Here is a 24251-nt window from a genome sequence, read left to right on the forward strand (position 1 = left end):
CTTGCATTTCTAATCTTTGTAATGTTTTACAAACAAAGCATTTAACAGAACTTGTATGTGCTACAGTCTATGAGACCAGAGAAAAGAAAGACTTACTGCTAGAATAATTTTTGCAAGTTTAAGGCTCAGCAAGTCCGAGCCAACATCAACTAGTTTATATAGGGTCTTCAGGAGAACACTTCTTCTCTTAAATTTATTTCCAAGCATGTTTCCTTCCTCTAAAGCATGATGAAGTTGTGTGCAAGTGGCACAGACCATTTCAATGTTTTCTTCTGTTGGGGCAAAGAGAGTAAAGCAGAACTTACTCACTGAGGTCAAGTTTTTGAGTGTGTCAAACACAGACTGTACGCAAAACCCCATAATTACCTCCCTGAACATCTTCAAATTCCTGAACTATGTTGTTTTCTTCCCCTTTTCATTTCCATCTGATTTTTTTTTTTTTCTATTTTGTTGCTCCATTTCCTACCATGTTGACTTCTTTACTAATCAGTTAGCTTATCTAGAACACACAGTCTTTCAGAGAGTGTACTGAGGAGGGGAACTCCCGATTTCACTGGCTCTCCTTTATTCCTCCTGCCCGCCACCCACCAGGGCTCTGCTCAGGGCCCTGGAAGCTTCTGCTTTGCATCTCCACCTTCACCCCTCTGTCACACAGTTCCAAGGGCCCAGAATGTTCTCCTTACCTTCATCCCTACTGCTTTTGGTCCTTCAAGGCCCTGTTTATGTTCTGGCTCCTCCAGAAAAGGTATACAATGCCACATTCAACAAATACTATTATTTTTCACACATATATGTACGCTGTTCATTTTGCATGCTAGTAAGGTAATGCTCAAAATCCTTCCAGCTAGGCTTCAGCAGTATGTGAACCGAGAACTTCCAGATGTACAAGATGGGTTTAGAAAAGACAGAAGAACCAGAGATCAAATTGCCAGCATTTGTTGGATCACAGAGAAAGCAAGGGAATTCTACTTCTGCTTCACTGACTACACTAAAGCCTTTGACTGTGTGGAAAATTATTAAAGAGATGGGAATATCAGACCACCTTACCTGTCTCCTGAGAAACCTGTAGGTGGGTCAAGAAGCAACAGTTAGAACTGGACATGGAACAACTGACAGGTTCAAAATTGGGAAAGGAGTACATCAAGGCTGTATTTATCACCCTGCTTATTTAATCTACATGCAGAGTAATCATGTGAAATGCCAGGCTGGATGAATCACAAGCTGGAATCAAGATTGCTGGGAGAAATATCAACAACCTCAGATATTCAGATGATACCACTCTAATGGCAGAAAGCGAAGAAGAACTAAAGAGCATCTTGGTGAAGGTGAAAGAGGAGAGTGAAAAAGCTGGCTGAAAACTCAACATTCAAAAAATTAAGATCATGGCATCTGGTCCCATCACTTCATGTAAAATAGATGAGGGAAAAGTGACAGAGTTTATTTTCTTGGGCTCCCAAATCACTGCAGATGGTGATCATAGCCATGAAATTAAAAGATGCTTGCTCCTTGGAAGAAAAGCTATGACAAACTTAGACAGCATATTAAAAAGGAGAGATATCACTTTGTTGACAAAGATCCATACAGTCAAAGTTTGGTTTTTCCAGTAGTCACGTATGGATGTGAGAGTTGGACCCTAAAGGAGGCTGAACACCAAAGAATTGATGCTTTTGAATTGTGGTGCTGGAGAAGACTCTTGAGAGTCCCTTAGACTACAAGATCACATGAGTCAATCCTAAAGGAAATCAACCCTGAATATCCATTGGAAGGACTGATGCTGAAGCTGAAATTCCAATACTTTGGCCACCTGATTCAAAGAGCTGACTCATTGGAAAAGATCCTGATGCTGGGAAAGATTGAAGGCAAAAGGATAAGAGGGCAGCAGAGGATGAGATGGTTAGATAGCATCACCAATTCAATGGACACAAATCTGAGCAAACTCTGGGAGATAGTGAAGGATAGGGAAGCCTGTTGTGCTATATAGTTCATGGGGTCACCAAGAGTCAGATATGACTTAACAACGGAACAACAACAACAAATGCATCTGTGTTACATGCCCAGTGCCCTCAAAGAGGTACGCTGAGTAGGAACCGTGTCTTAGACATCTTTGTACCGACAGTACACAGTACAGGGAGAATACTGTACTGACAGCCTGTAACAAAGTTTAATGCAGATTCACTTTCTATTAATAATATGCCTATTGATGAAAACAATGATCAATATCTTCTTATGAGAATAATGCTCATTATCTTAGAAAAGAAGCAGCAAGTGAAACAAAACCTCAAAATGTCAGCATGTCCACCATTATTTGGAGGTGAGTATTAGCAACTTAAGTTAAATGAAAGTTGCTCGGTCATGCCTGACTCTTTGCGACCCCATGGACTATACAGTAAGGCCATGGAATTCTCCAGGCCAGAATACCAGAGTGGGTAATCTTTCTCTTCTGCAGGGGATCTTCCCAACCCAGGGATCCAACCCAGGTCTCCCACATTGCAGGCAGATTCTTTACAAGCTGAACCACAAGAAGCCCAAGAATACTGGAGTGGATAGCCTATCCCTTCTCCAGGAGATCTTCCCGACCCACAAATCGTACCAGGGTCTCCGGCATTGCAGGCGGATTCTTTACCAACGGAGCTATCAGGGAAGCCCCAAGTATTAGCAAAGAAGATAATAAAAAGTAGACTTTCATCAGGAAGCAGGGGAGTGCTTCATTTTATAATCAGAATTCTGAGGAAAACAATTTTTGAAACTGGTAGCCAATTTTTGAAACTGGTAAACCGAAAGTCATACATGGAAGAAAAGCTGCACACAAAATAGTACATGAGGGGAAATGCAAGGACCCAGGGTATAAGACATCCAGCTGAAAAATATTATCTCTGATAGATTTCGTCACAAAATTTAAAAGTAGGAAACCAATCTTAAATAAATACCATAATGTGCTCTTGAAAGCCCACATAGAGGAAGTGTGCGCCTGCAGAAGGAAATGACTCAGGCCATTTTTAGCTCTTTTCAACAATAACATCTAAGAAAAAATTTTAAACCTCAATAGTTAAGTAACCTTCCATGCCTTTCAGTTAAGCACTTAAATAAAATGAATTGATGGGAAATGACTGAGACTAACTTTAAATAAAAGGAAAAAAACTGAGTTCTATTGTAAGAAAAATACTTTTGTTTTGTTGTTTCATTCTTCTGTTACTGGCAGTTTCTTCACAAACCCAAGTCCAGGCTGCAGGCTACTCTGTAGACATCAAGGTATTTTTCTAATACTTCCCTCCACACACTCTTCAGCCTGCTGGGTTCTACTCAAGAGTAGCTGTTTTAGCTTAAAAGAAATTAAAAAGGAAGGCACCAGGGTCAAATTCTAAACTACCAATCAAAATACCTCTTTCTACTGGTTGGTTTGTTATATCTGCCAGGTAGCTTCAAAAAGACAGCTTGAACCTAAAATCAATCAAGATCCTCGAGGGACTAAAGCTAGTGGGTGAAAGTTTGATGAGTAGCAGAAAGCAAGGTAGACTCTGCAGTAACTTTTCCCCATAAGAGACCTATTAACTACAAAGGGAAAAATAGTAACTTTACATTGAAAAACCATGCAGACACCACCTTCCCCAAGTGATCAAAGTCCACATCACCAGTAACGGACCAACTCAGCATCCCGTGCCTCCTGATAATCATATACCCAGGAAGGACACAGAACCACTCAGGCTGCACGCCTGCCCAAGTGCCTAACCACCATCAAATGGTGAGAGAGTACCAGACAAACTCAATGTGTGGGGGCAGTCTATGCAATAACTGGCCTGTGCCCAAGGACATCAAGATCACGAAAGGGATGTGACAAGTAACTGTATTCAGGATTTTCCTTCCCTATGAACAAAATTATTAGGATAACTGGCAAAATCTAAATTGGGTTTGTATAGTGTTGTATGGTGATTTCCAGATACGTAATAGAATGCCCTTACTTCTAAAACTACATGCCAGGGTACTTAGGAATATGGGGTGTCATAATGGCAACTTATTCTCAGATGGTTCGAAAAAGGGGAAAAAATGTGTGTGTGTTGAGTAGGGGGTGTATAGAGAAAAAGAGAGCAAGAGAGAGAGAGGGAGGAAGGGGGAGAAAGAATTATAAAGCAAATGTGGTAAAATGTTAGTATTTTTGGAATCTGGGGGAAGAGTATACAGGATTTCTTTGCACTATTCTTGCAACTTTTCTGTAAGTCTGAAATTATGTCATAAAAAAAAGCAGGAAAAAAAGGAGAGAGAAATAAAAAGGAATCTCAAAGGGTCAAGTAACCTGTGTTGGTTTGAATTTGCAGGTGTAGAACCCGCGGGTATGGAGGGCCAGCTATACAATACCATTTTATACACAGGACTTGCGTATCCACGGATTTTGGTATACTCAGGGGTCCTAGAACCATACCCTGTGGAAAACTGCCACCGTTTGCTGTTTTTCAATTTGTCTATGGAAGAGATACCATTCTTCAGCATTTAATCATCCCCTGAGAAGGGAGATTCATCTACATTTCGAATCCCAAACTCCTCAATTTTCTCTGTTGTGACAGAGCCCTCAGAACCCTCTTAAAATCCTTCTCCAAGACAGGCCTCTGTGCTGCTCGTCACCTGCCCTGCTGTGCTTTCTTCTTTACCACCAAGCACCCCCAGAGAGCCCAGGATGGGCGAGGCTGTTCGAACCTTCAAGGAAGTAGGGCTTTTGCACAGCTTTCCTGGTGGGCTGGTGGCCAGGACTCATTTACCCTGCTTCTTCTAGGGTTTCTTCCTGTGGCTACCATGCTGGTTTGCTCATCCAAGGGGCACTGGTTTCACAGTTGCTAGTGATGGCCTCATGTGTGCTGTGGGCCAGGACTACAGCTCCAGAAGAGCCCATTTCAACTTCAGAAGTGGAATCCCTGAAGAGTGGCAAAGGGGTAGAAAGCAGGAGCAGGGGCGTTTCCCTGCCAAGCTGTCCACAAGGTCACCCTGGCAGAGGCCCATGGGTTGTAGGCCTTCACTGCTGGGGCGTTCCAGAGTTCAAGGGCGGGGCACATCCAAGCCCACTTCTCTCTCTGAGTGGCATCCCCGACAACCATGTTCAGCCTTTGGAAAACTGGATATACAGCCCTTCCTCAGGAGCCACAGGGTATTGGCTCTAGGACCCCTGAGCATACCAAAATCCGTGGATGCACAAGTCCTGTGTATAAAATGGTATTGTACAGTCGGCCCTCCATACCCACGGGTTCTACATCTGCGAATTCAAACCAACACAGAATAAAGTTCCACTTACAGCTGGTTGACTCCGTGGATGTGCAGCCTGAAGCTTTGGAGGGCCAACTGTATACACCTGGATCTAGAAAACCATGGGCATACCTGCCAAGGATGTCATTCTGTGAGACTTAGCCAATGTTTCAGAGGATTGAAATCTATTTTAATTTTGCACTGTTATTCATGAACTACCACACCAGAGAGTTCAAACTGGCATTTTCTTGGGCAGAAGTAGTGGTAATTTATATTCTAAAGGGACTTTAAGAAGTAGGTTCTCTTGTGGTATTTAAAGTATAATTCTAAAATTAGGTTTACATGTAATATTGAATACATACATTACTGGGTAAATAGATGATTTCACTTGTTTCTGAACAAGTTCACAGAAATGACAAAGTGTACTGAAAATATTAGGGCAATGGGGAACATACAAATAACTGCAGATATTTTCGATCTAAAGCTACTTTTTTTTTTTTTTACCTTTTTCTAAGTCATGCAAAATGGGTACTATCCTTGTATTCCAAAATACTTCATCTACTTCTATTTCTGTATTCTTTTCTTGCAAGTCAGCTTTTGAGCCTGCAACAGAAAAACAGAACAAGAGAAAGAGCCGTGAAAAAGGAGTTACAACTAGAGCACTGCCAAGGAGACTTCGTTATCCATCCCTAAAATTAATAAACTCTGGAATTACATTACACTTTGCCCCCCCAACCCAACTAATTCTAATGAGAATTACATGTCTTCTAATCAAATCAAATTAAATTCAGTAAAGATCATGTAAAGAAATCATAACTTTAAACTCTGATTGGGACACTGCATAAAGCCTTCAGCTTTGTAAATGTTGATATTATTGTCAGCGAGGCACTCTGGAGTTCTGGCTTGTTTCTGCTTGTTTGTTTTTTCTTTTTAAACATATCCCGCTATAACATAAAATAAATAGAAAACTGTAGATATGTAAAGAACAAGGATTTTGAAAATGTTTTAATGGAAAATTTTCTGAGAGGGAGGCCTGCAGGGACTTTCTCTCCTACAGAAAATAAAATGTTCACATTATTGTGGGGCCAGTGCTTCTCACACCAGTGGTTTTGTGTGGGGCAACAGGAAGCCTGAGCTCTGGGTGCTGACAGACCTCAGTTCAAATCCCAACTCCGTTACTGACGCACTGGGTGACAGGGTCTGGTTTCTTATCCTTTCTGAGCCTCATCAGCAAAACAGAGATTAAAATATTTGCCTTCAGGGTTATGAGAATTCAAAGACGCGATGTAAGCAAAGCTCTGAGCCCAGTGCCTAGCATCTAGAAGCACTCAGTCAGCATGGTTTCACTTCCCTGGTTAAAAAAAACCAATAAAGAGGTCATCCCTGTCTGAAGTGTATCAGGCTGTGTGTTATCACCAGAGCACCGAGAGAGAGGCAGCCTGAGGAGGCAGCTGTGGGCGAGTCAGAACTCCCACAGATGGTGTACTTTAGATCCAGCAGGTCTGCATTTTTGTCACAACACTCTCAGGAGGTCCCCACATTGTCACTATTTTCCAGATGAAGAGAGGGGGGCTCAGGGTTATTAAGTAACCTGGCCAAGGTCACAGAGCTTCACAGCATTGCACTTGACCTCTTCGGGGGCTATTCTGCCCTGAAGCAAACTGGCAAACTAAAAGATAACTTCGGGGAGAAACGTAAATCGCATTAGAAAATGCAAATCACGATTACACTGCACACAGGCAAGATCTAAAACAAAGACTGTCTAGCCAGGAGTGGCGGGGGTGCTGCCGGGCCAGACACTCAGAAGCAGTGCTAGAGACAAAATCCACAGCCTTCCTCCTCTGAAGGCCTCGCCCTCAGGCCCTCAGGCTTTCCAGGTGACACTAGTGGTAAAGAACCTGCCTGCCAACGTAGGAGACGTAAGAGATGCGGGTTCGCATCTTGGAGGAGGGCCTGGCAACCCCCTCCAGTATTCTTGCCTGGAGAATCCCATGGACAGAGGAGCCTGGAGGGCTACAGCCCATGGATCTCAAAGAGCCAGACATGACTGAAGCGACTTAGCATAGGCACACGTGGTGCTTACCCTGCTTTACATATTACTGCCAGCACGGTCTTCTGAGGCAGCACCCTGCAGCAGAACATGTGACTATAACACACTAAAGAAACAAAAACGAGCACTGGACTCCCACCAGCGCAGGTCAGGCACTGTCACTAAATGAGTTTATACAGTATCTCAGCTCTCAGAGCTCCCGAGGTTCAGGACCTGCAGGAAAAGGATTGCAGACCACCACCTCCATCTTCTGGCTCATTACTCTTACAAATCTTCTCTGACACTGATAAATCACGGATACGGATCCTAAAAGTAAACACGACTATTCAAGCTGTATAAACAACATAGTTGCTCATATTCCCAGGTGTCGGACACACTCAAAGTCCAAAGTATGAGAAATAAAATCAACATACATCAAGGCAAGGGGAAAGCCCAGAGATAAGAAGCCAGACAAATAATATAATAGACAATTATCCATGACAAACTTAAACTTCTTAGAAATACAGACTTCAGTGAGTCCAAATTTCACTGATTTCAGTTGAAATCAGGTTTGTTTGTTTTTTACCTTCTATGCAGTATGCTCTCTTAAGCAGAACCACTCTGTGAGAAACCACAATTATCAAACCGTTTGTCAGGACAAACAAAATTGATAACGTGTTCACCCCAGGAAGAGCTGAATTACAGGGGTGAGCCAGAAATCACAGAGCAGTTTGTTTAACCTTTGGAAAGGAAAGGCCCTCACAGGCCCTTCCGAGCGCTTCCAAGACTTGTTTCTTCTCAGAACAGAAGTTAGCCAGACACTGTGGCGTAAGAGTTTGCTTTCAACCCTCTCCCAGGAACCCCCCTGTGAGCTGGGGTGTCCAGCCATGGCCTTTCCCCTCACGCACCTCCTCCAACTCTGCGCTCTCAAGAAATCTCATTTTATACACTAACCCAGCTCCTACCCTAGAAACGGAAGCCTGGAGTCATGTGATCACTTTTTAAGATCACCAGATGATAAATAAATACAATTTGTCTCAGTCTTGGGCAACAACCTAACATTCTAGAGAGCACTTTCATCTAGGTTCACAGTTTGCTAAATATAAAAATTATGATTCAACAGGAAATTGGGTAAGTCAAGCAGAAATTTCAGCATGTTTTTTTGAAGATTTTGCTGTCTCAGTGGTTATAGTTCTTCACCACAGCTTTGAGTTCGGGACACAAAAACTTAACACAATGTTTATTGGCTGCTGTTTTTAGCATGCACATGTAAGATGCTTAGCAACAATGCTGACTGGGAAATCAGTCTAAGATTTTCTTGACTACTACAGAAATTCCTGCTGGTCACAAAAGTCATTTTATTGATAAGAAATTAGTTTGGAAGATAAGAAAATATTTTTTGAATTATTAGCTTGGTTTCATAAAAGTTCATGTGCACCAAAAAATTATACGAAGAAGGTAATGAACACCTGTGTGTCCACAAACAGTCTGGTCAAATATTAACTGTATTTTCCTTCTCTTCATTTCAAAGAAATAAACATTACAGATATTGTTAATGCCCTCTGTGTGCCTCCCCCAACCATCCCCCTCCCCAAGGGTTACCACCATGCTAAACTGAATGGTTATTTTTATCACATTTAGCACATAGATCTGTATCCATAACAACACATGCCTTTGTTTTTGCAGCTTAATTTTTTCATGTGATGTTATGTTTATATTCATTTCATTCAGTATTATAAATGTACTCCAGGTCATTTTTCTAAGTGCTATATCCCACTGCGTGAATATATTCTATAGCATTTCTAGCCTGTGATTTACATTGTTACGTATTTCCTCAAACAGTTTAAAGCCTCAAAGGGCTGGTTTGATGTAGCTAATACAGTGTCATTTAAGTAAGCCATGATTTTGACTCCTTTTCAATCAACTTAAGAACTGTGTAAATGTCACATTTTGCAACCTTCCAAATGCTTCTACAAAATAATTTCCGTGCAGTCGTCTGTGAGGAAGTATAAAATCATTTATGTGTAGACTACAACCTATAGATGCTTGAGGCACTGGAGTCGAGTAAGGGTAAAGTGCTAAGACTGTTGTGAAAATAATAAAAATTTATAAAAATAAATGCTGATGTGAGACCAAGCTGGATAAAGTTCCTGGAAATTTCAGAGTGAGGCAACATCAGACATCTTTAAAACAAAAGATTATTCTACAGATGGAGATGCTGAGGACAAGATGCTGGGGACCTCTACGAACGCAGGAGCCTCACCTGCTCTGATGTCCAGCCTGCTCTGGTCTGGGCTGCGGGAGCTTGAGGAGGCCCTCGGACGCCTCTTCCCCTGGTCTCTGTGAGGAAGATGAATACACACAGCACTCAGCACAAAAGCCAAAGCGGTTCTCTTTCTGTGTCAAGAGTAGGCTAAATACAATTTCTGAAGAAACCACAGAGACTTGCTTATGAAATGGAGTTTGGTGCTCTTACTACCTCATTTTAATCAACCTCTGATTTTTCAGCTGAGATTTACCTTTTAAAGACAAGTCAGGATGGGGAACACATGTATACCTGTGGTGGATTCATTTTGATATTTGGCAAAACTAATACAATTATGTAAAGTTTAAAAATAAAATAAAATTTAAAAAAATAAAAATTAAAGACAAGTCAGATTTGCCTTACAATACGAAATACAGTTACTTAGAAACAACAACAAAATAAATCCTAAGTTTACTTTGCAAACCAAAAAAACTGATGAAGGATCTATACCACAAGAGGTCACTGTTACAATAAGAAAGAACTCTGCTGTGCTTGAATCACAAAAGCCGAGCGTTCAGGAGACCTCTTTCTCTTACACTCTGGTCTCTCACACTCCGGTCAGGAGACCTCTTTCTCTCACACTCTGGTGCACATGTGCTGCAGGCAAGAAAACTGTTCCCAGTTAGATCAGATGTGTCCAGGAATCACACAGGGGGGTCAGATCTGGAACCCAGGTTTCATAATGTCCAATTCACTGCTCTTTCCACCAAATTGCCATGTCTCCAATCTCTATTTGACAATTAATAGTCTATGAAAAAAATTTTAAAGAAATATTTGAAATGTTAAAAAATAGAAAGTAAATTCAGGCAGTCCCCAGATGACAAGTATTTTGTGCTTCAGATGAAAATTTGGTGGCTGGCCAACAGCAGAATTATATGCTTAGGTTTCGTTTGGAAGGTTATATATAATGTGGAAATGGTCTAGGAAGGACATAACTTCTCTTTAGCTAGAGCTGATGCTTAAACTAGTTATTTTTAAATATCTGTACAAAATTCCAAGGTAAAAAAACACAAAACACCAAGAGATTGATGGTGCAAGTTTTATGACAAAATTTCATTTTTATCATCAAATATAATATTTGCCACAAAAATCATGAAGAATGCACACACACGTGGCCATGGTCAGCCAAAAGCATCCGAATGTCTGTCTGTCCACTGCTCCTGCTTCCGCTGGAGTAAGATTCCCAGTGAATGTTCAGTGCTGTGTCTTGGCCCTCGGCCTTGACTGCTGCCCAAGGATTAGTTTCTCCCAATATCATTTTTTCCGTAAACATTTCCTTTTTTAAAAAACACTGGATTTAACATTTCCTCTTATCGTGCAATAGAGAAAAGATCAAGTTACTCTTCCCAAAAAGTCTGATTATTTAATACTCCAAAACAATTGCTTTATTTTATACACAGCAACAAAACAACAGATCTGGCAGCAAGAAGTCCTGGTCAGAGAAAGAAATGGGGATGGAATCCTTTTCGTCAACACTCAAGAGTAGAGATCCAAATGGAGATCTCGATGAAGACAGAAATAAAGGAAATCAATCCTATGAAAAGGCAAAATACCAAAAGTTTGGCAGGGTGTAAGGCCAAATACATTCCCAGACTCAGCACTCCTAGAAATGATAAGAAAATCTGAGGACCATAGAGGCAAGCCTTTCTTTTCATCGTTGTCCTAACAGCTACTGAAATCAAGCAGGATAGTTTGCACCTAACGGCCTTCCAAGTCCCTGATCCCTCCTCCCTGAGGACATGGCCATGACAAGGCTGCCCCCCTAAATACCACATTTGTGTGTCCCCACTTGGGGGGGGATGTTTAAGAAGGGTCCTTCTTATCAACCATCAAACCTTGACAGTGTTGGATCCTACTGGTTCTCAAGAAGAGCTCAGGGTTGAACGTGAAATTGTTGGTCACTCAGTCCTGTCTGACTCTTTGCAACCCTATGGACTGTAGCCCACCAGGCTCCTCTATCCATGGGATTCTCCGGGCAAGAATACTGGCATGAGTAGCCATTCCCTCCTCCAGGAGATCTTCCCAACCCAGGGATCGAACCTGGGTCTCCTGCACTGCAGGTAGAGCACAGGGCTGGCCTTGGCATCCACTAATCCTCTGTGTGATCTTCACGGTACAGTGCTTGAGGGGGTGCAGGCTCTGGGTCCAAACTACCTGGGATCAAAGGGGTCCAACCCTTGTCTGCCACGTGGCCTGTGTAAGTCAGTGAACCTCTTGGCCTTGGTTTCCTTTTCCTAAAATGAGGGCTATGTTTCTACTTAGCACACTGACTGCTGTGTTTGAAGAACTTAATAAATTGTCAGTATTCTTTTGCTCTTTTGTTCTGAGTCAACAAACACTTGTCTGAGCAATCCAGTGGTGGGTGTTACTGTGATAAAGAACATGTAAGGTGTTGCCCAGAAGACAATCAAAACCTGCTTCAAGGAACCAAAGAAGCTTTTATTTAAATGGAAAACTCTGATGGAGTCTCTAACCAAATACTAGAACGAGAAATTCAGCAGGTTATAAGGACAAGAAAAGTGCTGAGGATGGAGTGATTACTGAGAGGGAGACGTGGACCACCGGGTGGGACTTAAAGGAACAAGAGTCAAACCAACACACGACAACACTGCTCTCAGGAGGGGAACAGCATGAGCGAAGGTGAGGAGGAGTGGGAGAAGCCTAGTGGGTAGGGCGTGTGGGGGCAGTGACTGTATAGGGCCAGTAATTTAGGAATAAGTTTCTGCTGGGAGGTATTGGGAACAGCCGCTTGAAACCTTGGGTTGAATAAACAGACCCAATTTGATGGTCAATAAGGATCTGCCCTAGGTTCTTAAATAAGGAAATGATGAGATCTGAAGTTATGTGATGATGGTGGTATTTAGGAGACTTGGAGGGAGGTAACAAGCACTAATTCTTTAAGGGTGATGGTGGGACTGGAGAAGGAGGAACAAATTCAAGAGACTCTATAAGTGAAAAGTCAGTAGGATTTGGTGGTTGATTCCAGGCTGAAGAAAGACGAGAAGGCAGATGCGGAGGAACAGGACAGCAGGGCCGCTGTAACAGAAGTGGGGAGGTGAAAGAGCAGCACAGTTTGAGGAGTAAAGCAAGTTTGTGTTTTGCCAGGTTGAGTTTCTGATGATAAGTGGATCATTGGCAAAGGAGATGTGAAAATCGGGAAAGGAGCTCCGTTAAAGGTCCAAGCAATACACCAGGATGAGAAGCATCAGAACAGTGGCCCCAAGACCAGAATCTCAGGACATGGCCTTGTCTCAGACAGTCAGGGGTAAAGAACAGAAAGGGGAGAAGGGGTCCAAAGGAAAGAGAGAGAGACAACATATGCTCTCATGCAGTCCAGCATGTTGAGAAAGTGAGCATGATTAACAAGTCCAAGAAGATGAGGCTGGAGGAACAACTTTCCAGTCTGGCGAGGGTGGCTCTAATAGGGTTTCTGTGGCACAGTACAGCCTGTGTCTCACAGAGCGCATGAAGCAGAGAGGGAGGCATCCAGGAAAATTCCCCCTCTGCTAAAGAGAAGACTAGATGGCCTTGTACTCAAAGAAGAACCGTCTCACTCTAACTTCTACCCACTGATCCTGGTTCTTCTAATGAAACAAATCTTCATCCTTCTTCCTCTTGACAATCCTTCAGATACTCAGAATATGTCATGGTCACCACTTCAGTTCATCTCCTATGGCATTAATCCTATGGTTCTGCGACTTCTTCAGGTAAGTTTTTAACCGAAGTTTTGGTTTCCCTATCTGATATATGTGAAAGTGAAAAGTCAAAGCGTTAGTCTCTCAGTCATGTCCAACTCTTTGTGACCCCATGGACTATAGCCCGTCAGGTTCCTCTATCCATGGAATTCTCCAGGCAAGAATACTGGAGTGGGTTGCCATTTTCTTCCCCAGGGGGGGTCTTCCTAACTCAGGGATTGAACCCAGGTCTCCTGCATTGCAGGCAGATTCTTTACCGTCGGAGCCACCGTATGAGGGGGTGGTAAATGACAGTGCCCCTCAAAGTAAGATCGTTGTGAGGATTAAACGATGTGATGTGGAATCACTTAGCACAGCTCTGGCACACAACAAGTACTCAGTAAGCTTTTACTGTTATCATGGCTGTATCAGTGATGTCATTAACAGACTCCAGTCCTTTCATCTGCTCCTCATATGATATGGTTTCAAATCACTTTACCAGCCTGTTCAGTTACTCTGAGTGTCAGTTTGTCTGGATTCCTTTTAAAGTCTGCAACCCAGTGTTGAGCAAAAGGTGTGGCCTGAGGAGCAAAGAGAAGAGGTTCTAAATGATGCAGCCTAAAATCGCATGAACAGTTTTGGTGGTGACATCACGTCTTGTCTTGTCTTCCATATGCAGCTAAAGGCAGATTTCCCCATCTACACTGGACTCCTCATTAAGTTTCACAGTTATACTTGGCAAAGAGTTCCTGCCTATTAGATGTTTCTAGATCTTGATTCAGTCATCCAGTATAATTGTTCTTCTTCTCAGCTTTCTGTTTCATGCTGTTAAAGACCATAATTAGATTTTTTGGAATATCTTCTGATGTACCAAGAATAAAACAATTCCAGAAAATATTCTTTAAAGCTCTTTTGTGAAATCCTTCTTAAAGCCAGAATAAGACCATTTCACTGGGATATCTTCGTCTACAAATAACAGAAACCTACTTCTGACTTAAATAGTACATGGAATTAATTGGCTCATGTAACCCAAAAGGTGAGTGCCAGGGGTAGGCTTCAGGTTTCAGGTGTGGTGTGATCAGGGCTTTGGCTCTCTCTTTCTGCAGTTCTCTCAGCTCTGCCCTTCCTCTGCTTTTGCCTGTAATCAGGTTGGAGTCCTGAGGAAAGCAGAGTGGGAAAGGCATTCCCAGGACCCTCCTCTGCAGCCCATGTTTCAGAGCAAAAACAAGGTTCTCTCTTCCCAGTCATTAACAAGTCCCACCTTTCATTCTGAACCACCAGAACCAAGCTCTGTAGACAACGTAACACCACATCCGGCCTGGGTTACGACTGCCCATCCACACGACCGTCATGTTGGCAGCGTCTACTTCTGGATCATTTATATTCCAAAGAAAGAAAAGTATATTTCTTTGAAGGTCTTCTAAAATTCACATCTTGCTATAATTCAGATAATTCTTCCCATCACTATGACCAAGGTTCTTTAGGCAGAGGTCAACAAACTTTTTCTTAAAGAGCCAGGCAGTATGTATTTTATACTTTGTGGGTCAGGTGGCAAAAAAGAGGCTATTATATAGATACTCCTGTGACCATTTAAAATGTAATGATTTTTAAATGTAGGGAAAAATTTTTTCGGCTCAAGGGCTGTAAAAAATACATAAACAAAATCGGTGGTTGGCCAGATCTGGCTCTAGGGCTATAGCTTGTTGATTCCTTCTTTGGAGTAATAACTAAAAAAGATATAAAGAAGTAGATAAGTGGGAGGATTTGGAATTAGGGGAGATTTTTCCATTTGGGAAATAATTACATGTGAAAATGGAGAAGAAAATTTTAACAGATACACATGATAAAAAGAAAATTTAGCAAATTTTGAGCTAACATTTTCCTTGCCCTAAGAAGACGACTTTTCATTTTTAGAACTAGACTCAAGCTGTATAGATTCAAGTCAGGCAGTAAACATCTTAGGCTCTGCAGTCACACAGTCTCTGTCACAAATACTCAGTTCTGGGGCTGTAGTGTGAAAGCTGCCAGAGACAGTAGATAAATGAATGGGCATGGCTGTGTTCCAATAAAACTTTATTTACAAAAACAAGTAGGCTGGATTTGGCCCATGGGCCTTAGTTTGCTGGCCCCTGCTCTGCAGTCTCTTTGATTTTTTGACTGCAGTTCAAGAATGCCACCACCAAAAGGTGTTGGTCTCTTTATCATGTCTTCATAGCCTGAAGCCCCAGACACACAGTTCCCAGACACTAGTACGCTATCTTAATAACTAACACTAAAATTGAATTCTACATAAATGGTTACACAGAAACAGTGAAATTAAAGAATATGATTTTAGAGGAATGGTCAGAAGATCAAAATTGAGAGAATCCTCCAAGGTTACCATAGCTATGAGTTGGTGGTCCAAGATTTAAAATATACATTTTCAGAGACTATGCATATATATACTCTTGCACCTTTTTGAATAATCACTAACTGGTTATGGTTGTTCATTTGCTCAGATGCATCCAACTCTTTGTGACCCCGTGAACTATAGCCTGCCAGGCTCCTCTGTCCATGGGATTCTCCAGGCAAGAGTACTGGAGTGGGTTGTCATCTCCTTCTCCAGGGGATCTTCCCAACCCAGAGGCAAGCCTGCGTCTCCTGCATTGCAGGTGGATTCTTTACCAGAGCCTTCACGGAAACCCAAGTGGTTATTACTCAAGTTCTGTATATAGAAAGTTGATTAGACACTGCTTTGTAGCTAATCACATTAGCTTAACTTAGGCTTAAATTCCCTTACTTAAGAGTGAAAGTCCACAGTTCCATGTTCCCCTTCACCTTTTACAGCTCCAGTTTCAAGGGGTCTCACATGAAGAGCCCTGTAGCTTCTCACTATGGCAGCAACGAGTACATCAGCACAGTGGAGAGTTGCTGGCATTTACCCTGTTCCATGGCGTTTCTGAGGAAATGATTCCACATGGTTTTGACGATCTGCTCTCCATTCCCATGTCCCAGTGGGCTGCTCCAGCTCACACATTATCATCTTCCCATTGGAACGGCTACAACTCCTCTTCCCTCTCCAACTGTCCTTCATGCAGCTGCCAGCATCACTCCCCTGAAAACCTCTCAGCACTCCATGTACTAGTCTACAGCATCAGGACCCATGTGTCCACTACAACAGGCCATCTGCCTTTCTCTGAACCTACCACCAAGTCAAATCCCCCCATGGCTTATGCTGCTCCTGTAGCAAAGAACACAGAGCCTTCCCACCCCGCTTTTGAAAATCATCCTCAAGGGGCATCCCAAACCCCACAGAGGCCAGGAAACCTTCCCTGATCTCCAAGTCAGAGATAGGTTCTTGCACCTCTAAACTCCCAAGGCCCTTTTTTCCAGTTCTTTCACTCCTCTAGTGTTAATCATTGAACAGTGCTTCTGAAACTTTCATGTGTATTAGAATCACTTGGATACCTTATAAAATGCAGATTCTAATTCAGCAGGTCTGAGACCCTGCACTTCTAACAAGCTCCCAGGTGATGCAGATGCTGCTGCTCCAAGAACTGCGCTTGAGCATCAGAGCCTGACATGTCAGGAAGGGCCTCATGGATGGGGATTATTTGTGTATCTCCCAACCCCACTAGTCCAGGGCTTTGCTCATCATGAAATCTTTGTCAAATAGATGCTGTCAAAGAAGGTGGGACTCCACAAAATCATTCTGGTCACGTCTGTCTTTCCCAAAGGAAACAGTTTCTCAGTCACATTTACTTAATTTCTTAAAAGAATAATGACTTCATTATGTCTCGAAAAAATGATATATTTATTATTTTTAAGGCCAGGCAATATAAGAAGTACAAACAAGATTTAGAAAATCATCTAGGACCCCACCACCCAGAAATAAATAGTTAATATGTGGCAAACACCATTCCAGATATATTTTGCATATATTCAGATGAAAAGACAAAAGAATGAGGGCAGGTAAAAGATACATATAAATGGGATTTGACACACAAATACTATATGTATCAATGTAATTAAAAGTATAAAGTATAAATTTTACTTCAATATGACAGAGAAACAGAAACTGAAGGAATTGTAGAGCTTCAGATGAATGGGTCTTCACAAGAGATATTAGTTTCTAAAAGATCTCTCTAAAGTTAAGAAAAGAAAGAATAAAAAGCATTAGGATGCTGAAATCACTCTTTCAACTACATATTTCAATTTCAGACTGCAGCTACTGACACATCTATTCACTCACACTTTCTCCCAGGAACCAGTTTTGGTTATTTATGCTAATATTACAATCGTCAAGGTTTCTGTTCCGTAACCATCATTTTCAGAGTTGTTTAGTTTTAATTCAATATGAAAACAAAGTCAATACTCACCATGGATAATTTTATGATAGCTCCCTCGTTCCTCAGTTCTGAAGTTTGACTCATCATTTTGTTGTCAAAGAGTTCTCTACAGAGTGCGTGAATACTGTAGTCCCCCAATCCATTCACAATGAAAAGGTCTCTCTGTTGCCTTTTAACTGAAGGACAACGTGGCTGGAACTCAGGACTCCATAGGCCTTACTCCACTGTCTTCCAGCACTGAGAGAAACTCTAATAAAGCCAGAGGCAGCCAGCCTTTTTCTCCTTCTATGGGACTTGCGTGTTCAGCCTGATCGCCATAGGCCGCCTTCTTGCATTTACGCACTCAATCAGCAATTTCTAATGGGGTGTGTTCTACGTACTGGGCACGGTACTAGTGCTGAACACTGTTAGAAATGTCTTAGTGTGGATTATTCCATGTCAAATTTTGTTGGGACATGACGTGTCCTTTTGAGTTTCGGATTTGAATCTCTATTTCAGAACGTCATCTTCTATTATGTCAATATTTTTCTTGTTCCCATCTTTTCCATTCTCAGTGGGTTGTTGTGAATATCAAATGAGTTAATATATGTAAATCACTTGGAAGAGTGCCTGGCACTTAGTCAAAGTAAGATGGGGGAAGGGAAGAGAACTCTCCCCTTCAGGAATACAAGTGCCATGCCTCTCATTTCTATCTCAGTCTCTCTAATCATTTTCCTATTTTCTCATTCACTCCTCTATGTTTGATTTCCTCTAGCTTAACCACCACATCTGACTGCATTTTCAGCTGCTTTTACTTCTGATATGGCTTTTCTCTCCATGTTTATACATTTTTATTTCATTTCTTTTTTAAGAACTGTGAGTGTACTCTCTCTCTTCACGAGATCAAGGACTTAAAATCTCTAATTTGCATTCTTACAAGCCAACGGAGAGCTCTTTTCCCTTTTGTAAAACTCTCCTTATTCTTGGAGGGCAGTTCCTTTTGCGACCCATTTCCTTCATCTGTCTTTTGTTATGTTCATTACCAAGTTATGCTCGGGTTCCATGTTCACTCTTGTCCTAGCGTTATTTATCTTGAAACAGAGCCATGGATTTGTTGAAGAATGAAAACAGTCCATGCAGGGCGAGAACTGGGGTGCTCTGTAGCTTCAACTTTTCCCTGAATATCTATCTGAAAAGTCTGTCCTTTTTCTCAACCTGCAGCATGTGTACAGTATGTAGCAGGTTTCGTGACTCACAGAAAAGCCTCTTCACAGGCTGGGTTCCTTAGGTTCTAATCTATCAAACTCCCTCCCCCATAAACACACACACACAACTGGCTGGATCACAGGAAGTGAGGAGAGCGTGTCACTCTCAGCTCCATTTCCCCTGTGCTGCTTCACACTTCAGCTCTTTGCACTTTGGCCACACCGCACGGCTTGTGGGATCCTAGTTCTCTGACCAGGGACTGAAACAGGACTCTGAGCAGTGAAAGCATAAAGCCTTAACCACTGGACAGGGGGTTCCCCACACTCTGGCTCCTGAATGAGGCCTTGACTGTGGCTTCCCCATTTCTCCTGTGGCTTGCTCACATCCTTACCTCTCATTTCTCTAGTTAAAGACTGCTGGATACATCTTCCTTAACGGAGAGACTCGCTTTGTTTCTTGCTTTGTCCTTGCCTTTGTCTCTGTTTCACAGAGTCTAACAGGCTAACGAGACTCTTGGTTGCCATATTCCAAATGACAAAAAACTAAAGTACCATCAGCTGTTCCTGTCAAAGTGAATAAAGGAAGGAAGAAAGAAAAGAAAGAGGAAGGAAGGAAAGAAAGAAGAAAGAAGGGCGAGAGAGAGAGAGAAAAGAACATATTGTGGATGTGGCCTCACGCACAGCTGGATTTAGGGGCTTATATGTCACCCTTGAACTTAGTCACTGCCTCCATTCCTTGGCTCTGCTTGTTTATATGTCACTTCCTGTCAGTCACCCTCTACAGGCAATGAAATAGCCACTGTTGGCTCCAAGACTATGTCATTCTTTCCAGCCTGGGAACCTTGAGGAAGAGCGCTTTCCCCAAAGGCTTTGGCAGAAGTCCCAGGGAAGGATTCAATTGGCCTGGTGTAGATCACATGCCCACCTCTGAACCGACTACTCTCATTTCACAGCTTTTGGTGAGTGCTAGGAGGACACAGGGGTGAAAGGAGCACAGCTTATAGATTAGAAAACTGAGCCCTTGGAAGTGTTCAGAGGCTTGTCCAAGAACACAGAGCTGAGGACTTCCCTGATGGTGCAGTGGCTAAGACTCTGACCTCCCAATGCAGGGGGGCCGGGTTCAATCCCTGGTCAGGGAACTAGATCCCATGTGCCTCAACTAAGAGTTCCCATCCGCAACTAAAGAACTGGCCTGCTGCAGGGACAACTTGGCACAGCCAAGTAAATAAATTAAAAAAAAAAAAAAAACTTTTTAAAAAAAGAACATACAGCTGAATCAAGTGGCTGAGAGAGAACTGATTCTGAACCCACAGATTCTGACCCCCAAAGAGTTCTGAACCCTCCACAAGTAACTGCTCTTGGACTTTCCTCCTAAAAATCACATTTCCAAACCACAAGAAATTGAACAATATTTACACAGAAACTCTTAGAAGGTTTTTAAAAGCAGATGTATAAAAGGGTTCATCAGATAGAACCACTGGATAGATGATGGAGATACACACACACATATGTATTTTGAAGAAAGCTATTTTCAAAACATATAGCAACATAAAACAAGAGAAGATGGGGTGTTGCTGATTGCAGGCCTGCCAAACTTGGAATCCTTGCATGGACACACAGGCTGTCGCTGACTGGCACATGGTTTGAAGATGACAGTTCAGTGAGGGCTGGAGAGTGCTTTTCTCGTCTGGAAAGTTAAACAGTGCCCACTTCCCCACCCCCAACCTTGTCTGCAACGATGCCTTGTCTAGCAAGTGCTTTTTCCATCACGACCAACATAAAGTTAAACTCCAGTCCACCCCAGGTCTGAGTTTGTTCTAAATTAAGGGTTTCCCTAAAATCAACACGGTTTCACCAAATTAAACTACTCCTTTCTCTCGCTAGGCATGAAGCACAGGCATGAAGGTGGCGGCTCCCACGCCAGATCAGCAGCAAAGACCCTGTGCGGAGCCTGACCTCCCTTCCTCCGCCCTCTCCTTCTCAGCCCTCAACCCCCTGTCAGCTCCAGTTACGCAATCTCTTTTCTCCCTTCTCCAGCCAGCTCAGCTCACTGACAGGAGTCTTCATTTCCCACTTTCTGGTCTAAACATGAAAACATGTTAATTGAGGGTAGGGCTTTAGCATCAAGACTGGGAATACTCCACTACACAGCAAAGATCATTTCTTGGAATTATTTGCTTAAATGTTTACCAGAAACAACCATCTCAAGTGTTCCAGATTGATTCATGAATGCAATTAATGAAAGAACTGCTAAGAATTTCCATTTTCTGGTTTGTTTTAATCCTACTGTATAAAAAAAAATTTTTTTCTGGCACCACCTCAACAAAAATCCCATCCAATGATTAAAGGGGGTAAAGATTCATAAAGCCAAAATGTTACTGGAAATTAAACCTGCCAGGGTGTATGACAAATCCAGGGCAGACACAATTCACTGAACGATGCAAAAGACATCCTAACAAAGCGAAAAAAAAGCAACCAGTGCTGCCGCCCAGCACCTCCTAATTCTGGACCGTCAGGAAGAAGTGCCACCAGTCCCTAACTGATTTCTCCTCTGCTGTGTGTGAGATAAAAATATGTAACCGAAAATGCCTTTGCTGTCCCAGACTGAGGAATAAATACTGAACCCTCCTAGATTATTCCACAACATTTGAAGGCTTGCAAAAGAAGAAAAGAAAAACAGCTCTTGTCTGGTTTTTCCTAGTCAACTTTAATTACTGTAAGGATGGGTGCAGCAAGATAAATGTTTCCGTTTCAGTTCAGCGCTGAAAGAAACACAAGTTCTCCTGCTGCCTTTTATGTTTAAGCTCTGAGGTTCGCAGCCTATTCTTATTCACCAACTGGAAAAGATTTGTTGCAATAGCCAGTTTGATGTTTTGTGCTCAACTCCCAAAGTCCCAATTTGAAGTCCTTCTCTTCCACTTAAGGAGACATTTCATTTTTCCTTTAATTTAAAAAAATGTTCTGAATGCAAAGCGACATTACAAGGACTACTAGGTTGCCTAATATAAAGTCTGCGTGTGCAACGCTCTTCAGGCTATGTCAGCAGACAAGGTCAGTTCAGCTAAACTAACCAACTGCCAAGCAGCCAGTAGGGGTGGAGGCAGTATTAAGCACCCGGCATACGTACAAGCCAAAGTCAGACCCGAATCTAAAGTGAGGGCAACAAGCACTTGGTCTTAAAATGGCCCATGGAATTTAATCTTGTTAAGCAAATCCTAACTGGGCAGTTGTTCACAATGACCCAATGGAAAATCACAGAAAAATATCTCTGAGTGACCCTGTCCAGTTCAAGACCTCCTGCCCATCTTAGCACCACTGCTGGCTGGGACTGGAAACCACAGCCTGCTCTCTTTCCCCCCCTGGTTCCCCAGTTATTCAAGGCTTCCTTAGGAAAACACCAGTGTAAGAATTCACAAAGTGCACATTTCTCTACAAATCCTTAATATGGTAGGAAAATTGCTAGAAAACCATGTCTAGGAACATGGTGTGAACTTAGGGGTTCTTACATAGGTAGGGGCTGGTGAAAGGGTCAATACAGACCGGGGTGGAAAAAAAAAGCCTTCTCCAGGAATGTGGTATGAAACAGAGTAACTCCTGATCGTTCATTTCATGAGGGATTAGTAGTGAGGTATTACAGATAAGCGAAATCCACAGGACTCTCCTGTTTTAACTCTAGTTTGCAAAATAAATATTTTAATCCAAGTTTCTACTGGAAAATAAGATAAATCAAGTTTGGTGGAGTCCACAAGAGTGAACTAACCTAAAGGGAGGTAGTGAGAAATTCCAGGCCGGGCAAGAATCCCACATAACACAAACAGTATGATCAGTCATCACTCAAGGGCTGGCTGGAACAGCCCAAATAAAGCAGAGACTTTAGTCTGACAGCCCTATCAAAGCAGCATTTTGGCAGGTACGAATAAATGTTTTCCTGAGGAGTAAAGAGGGAGACGTAAAATCAACCCCATTCAGCCCTGAGAAGAAATCTCTCCTACTCATGCATCATAAATTTAAAATTTGTTTACATAAAAGGGAAAAATGCAAATCAATCATCTACATAACAGAGAGAACAAACTGGTAGATGACACAGTTGCTCTGACCTGGAAATTAAGTGAAAAGAATACTGACCCTCCACTTCTGAGATGAAACGGCACGGACGTTGCCCCTTTAAACATTTCTTGCTCCGTGATTTTACTGAAGTCTCCATCATATGTTAGCTGAAGTGGATGTCGCTTTAAGTGGCCAATGGCCTTTGATTCTGTTAAGTAAATCCCATTTATTTTCACCACAGAGTCCCTTGTCGTAACTGTTTCTTCGGATTCCACTCTCGTTGCTGTAATAACCAAGGAAATGTCTTGTCAAAGCATTTATTTTAGGATTCACCGTCTTTCAATATTTTTTTTAATCCAAGAATTTATACAATTTAAAAATTATATATTACTTATAATTGAGTCTGGAATTATATGCACAAAACCTCCCTGAACAGCTTTACTTAATAACAATATATCAATATTGGCTCATCTAGTGTAACAAAAGCATTACACTAAGGCAAGATGTTAACTAATAGGGGAAAGGAGGTGGGAAGTGGAGGGTGTGGGAATTCTCTGTACTTCCTACTCACTTTGGCTATAAAATGAAACCTAAAACTGCTCTAAAAAATAAAATCTATTAATAAAAAAGAAAATCTCCCTGAATACATGCAAGGCCTCATCACTAATTCAGGCTTGACATCATCAACTCAGCAGGTAAAAATTAATAGATCTTAGCTCTATTAGCTTAGAGTTTTGTTGTTGTTCAGCTGTTCCGTGACTCTCTGTGGCCCCATGGACTGCAGTTTGCCAGGCTTTCCCTTCTTTCACTGTAGGCAAATACTCAAATTCAGGTTTATGAACTACCTAGTCCACATAAATACCTCTGTGTCCCATAGCAATGCTTCTTCCTGGATTTGATCATGCTGGAACTTTTTCATTCAGAAATATCGAGTGCTTTCTTGACGTCAGGCATTGTCCTAAGCACTTGGGGTGCGTTAGTGACAGAGCAAAGATCCCTGCCCTCACAGAGCTTACATCCTTACAGTACACCTGTTTACACAACAGACAGTAAGTAACAGACCATAGTAAGTGAAGTATGTAAGAGGGTAGGTGCTATGGGAAAAAACAAAAGCAGAAACGTGGAGAAGGGGGAAGAGGGGCTTGGGATTGGGAATGGGGGCAGGGAACAAATTTTACCAGGTGGGCATGGTAGGCAAACCCTTACTGGAAGGGCGGCATCGAGCTGTCAGATGACGAGGGACTGTGTTTCTATCGCACGGAACTGGTGGTGCAGACACCCAAAGGCAGGAGTGAGCCTGGGGCCCTCAGGGGACAGCGTAAGTGGCGTGTGTGACAGGGTTGGGAGGAGAAAGGTGGTCAGAGGAGCAGGAGCTGGCTCGCAGGGGCCCAGCAGACCATTTTCCAGCAGCGGTAGAGGAGGGCACCTGAACACTTGGAAGGCGGAAGGCTTTCTCAA

At 42.4% G+C, this 24251-nt stretch overlaps 1 protein-coding gene across 10 annotated transcripts in view; it reads right to left on the minus strand.

Moving 5' to 3' along the window:
• ARMC2 (armadillo repeat containing 2) overlaps positions 1-24251 on the minus strand; it is a 319621-nt gene that overhangs the window by 151001 nt on the left and 144369 nt on the right. For 9 of the 10 annotated variants that reach the window (XR_011568324.1, XM_070795509.1, XM_070795508.1 and 6 more), the window contains 4 exons: positions 22872-23076; positions 9519-9595; positions 5731-5829; positions 97-272 (listed from right to left, as the gene is read on the minus strand). Coding sequence is in view for 9 of the 10 variants with exons in the window: in XM_070795509.1 (XP_070651610.1) it covers positions 97-272; positions 5731-5829; positions 9519-9595; positions 22872-23076 (557 nt within the window). In the remaining variant the exon portion in view is untranslated. The remainder of the gene's footprint in view (positions 1-96; positions 273-5730; positions 5830-9518; positions 9596-22871; positions 23077-24251) is intronic. The other variant, XM_070795513.1, reaches the window with a different exon arrangement.

This window comes from Bos indicus, chromosome 9 (genome assembly GCF_029378745.1).
Source record: "Bos indicus isolate NIAB-ARS_2022 breed Sahiwal x Tharparkar chromosome 9, NIAB-ARS_B.indTharparkar_mat_pri_1.0, whole genome shotgun sequence".
Taxonomy (NCBI): domain Eukaryota; kingdom Metazoa; phylum Chordata; class Mammalia; order Artiodactyla; family Bovidae; genus Bos; species Bos indicus.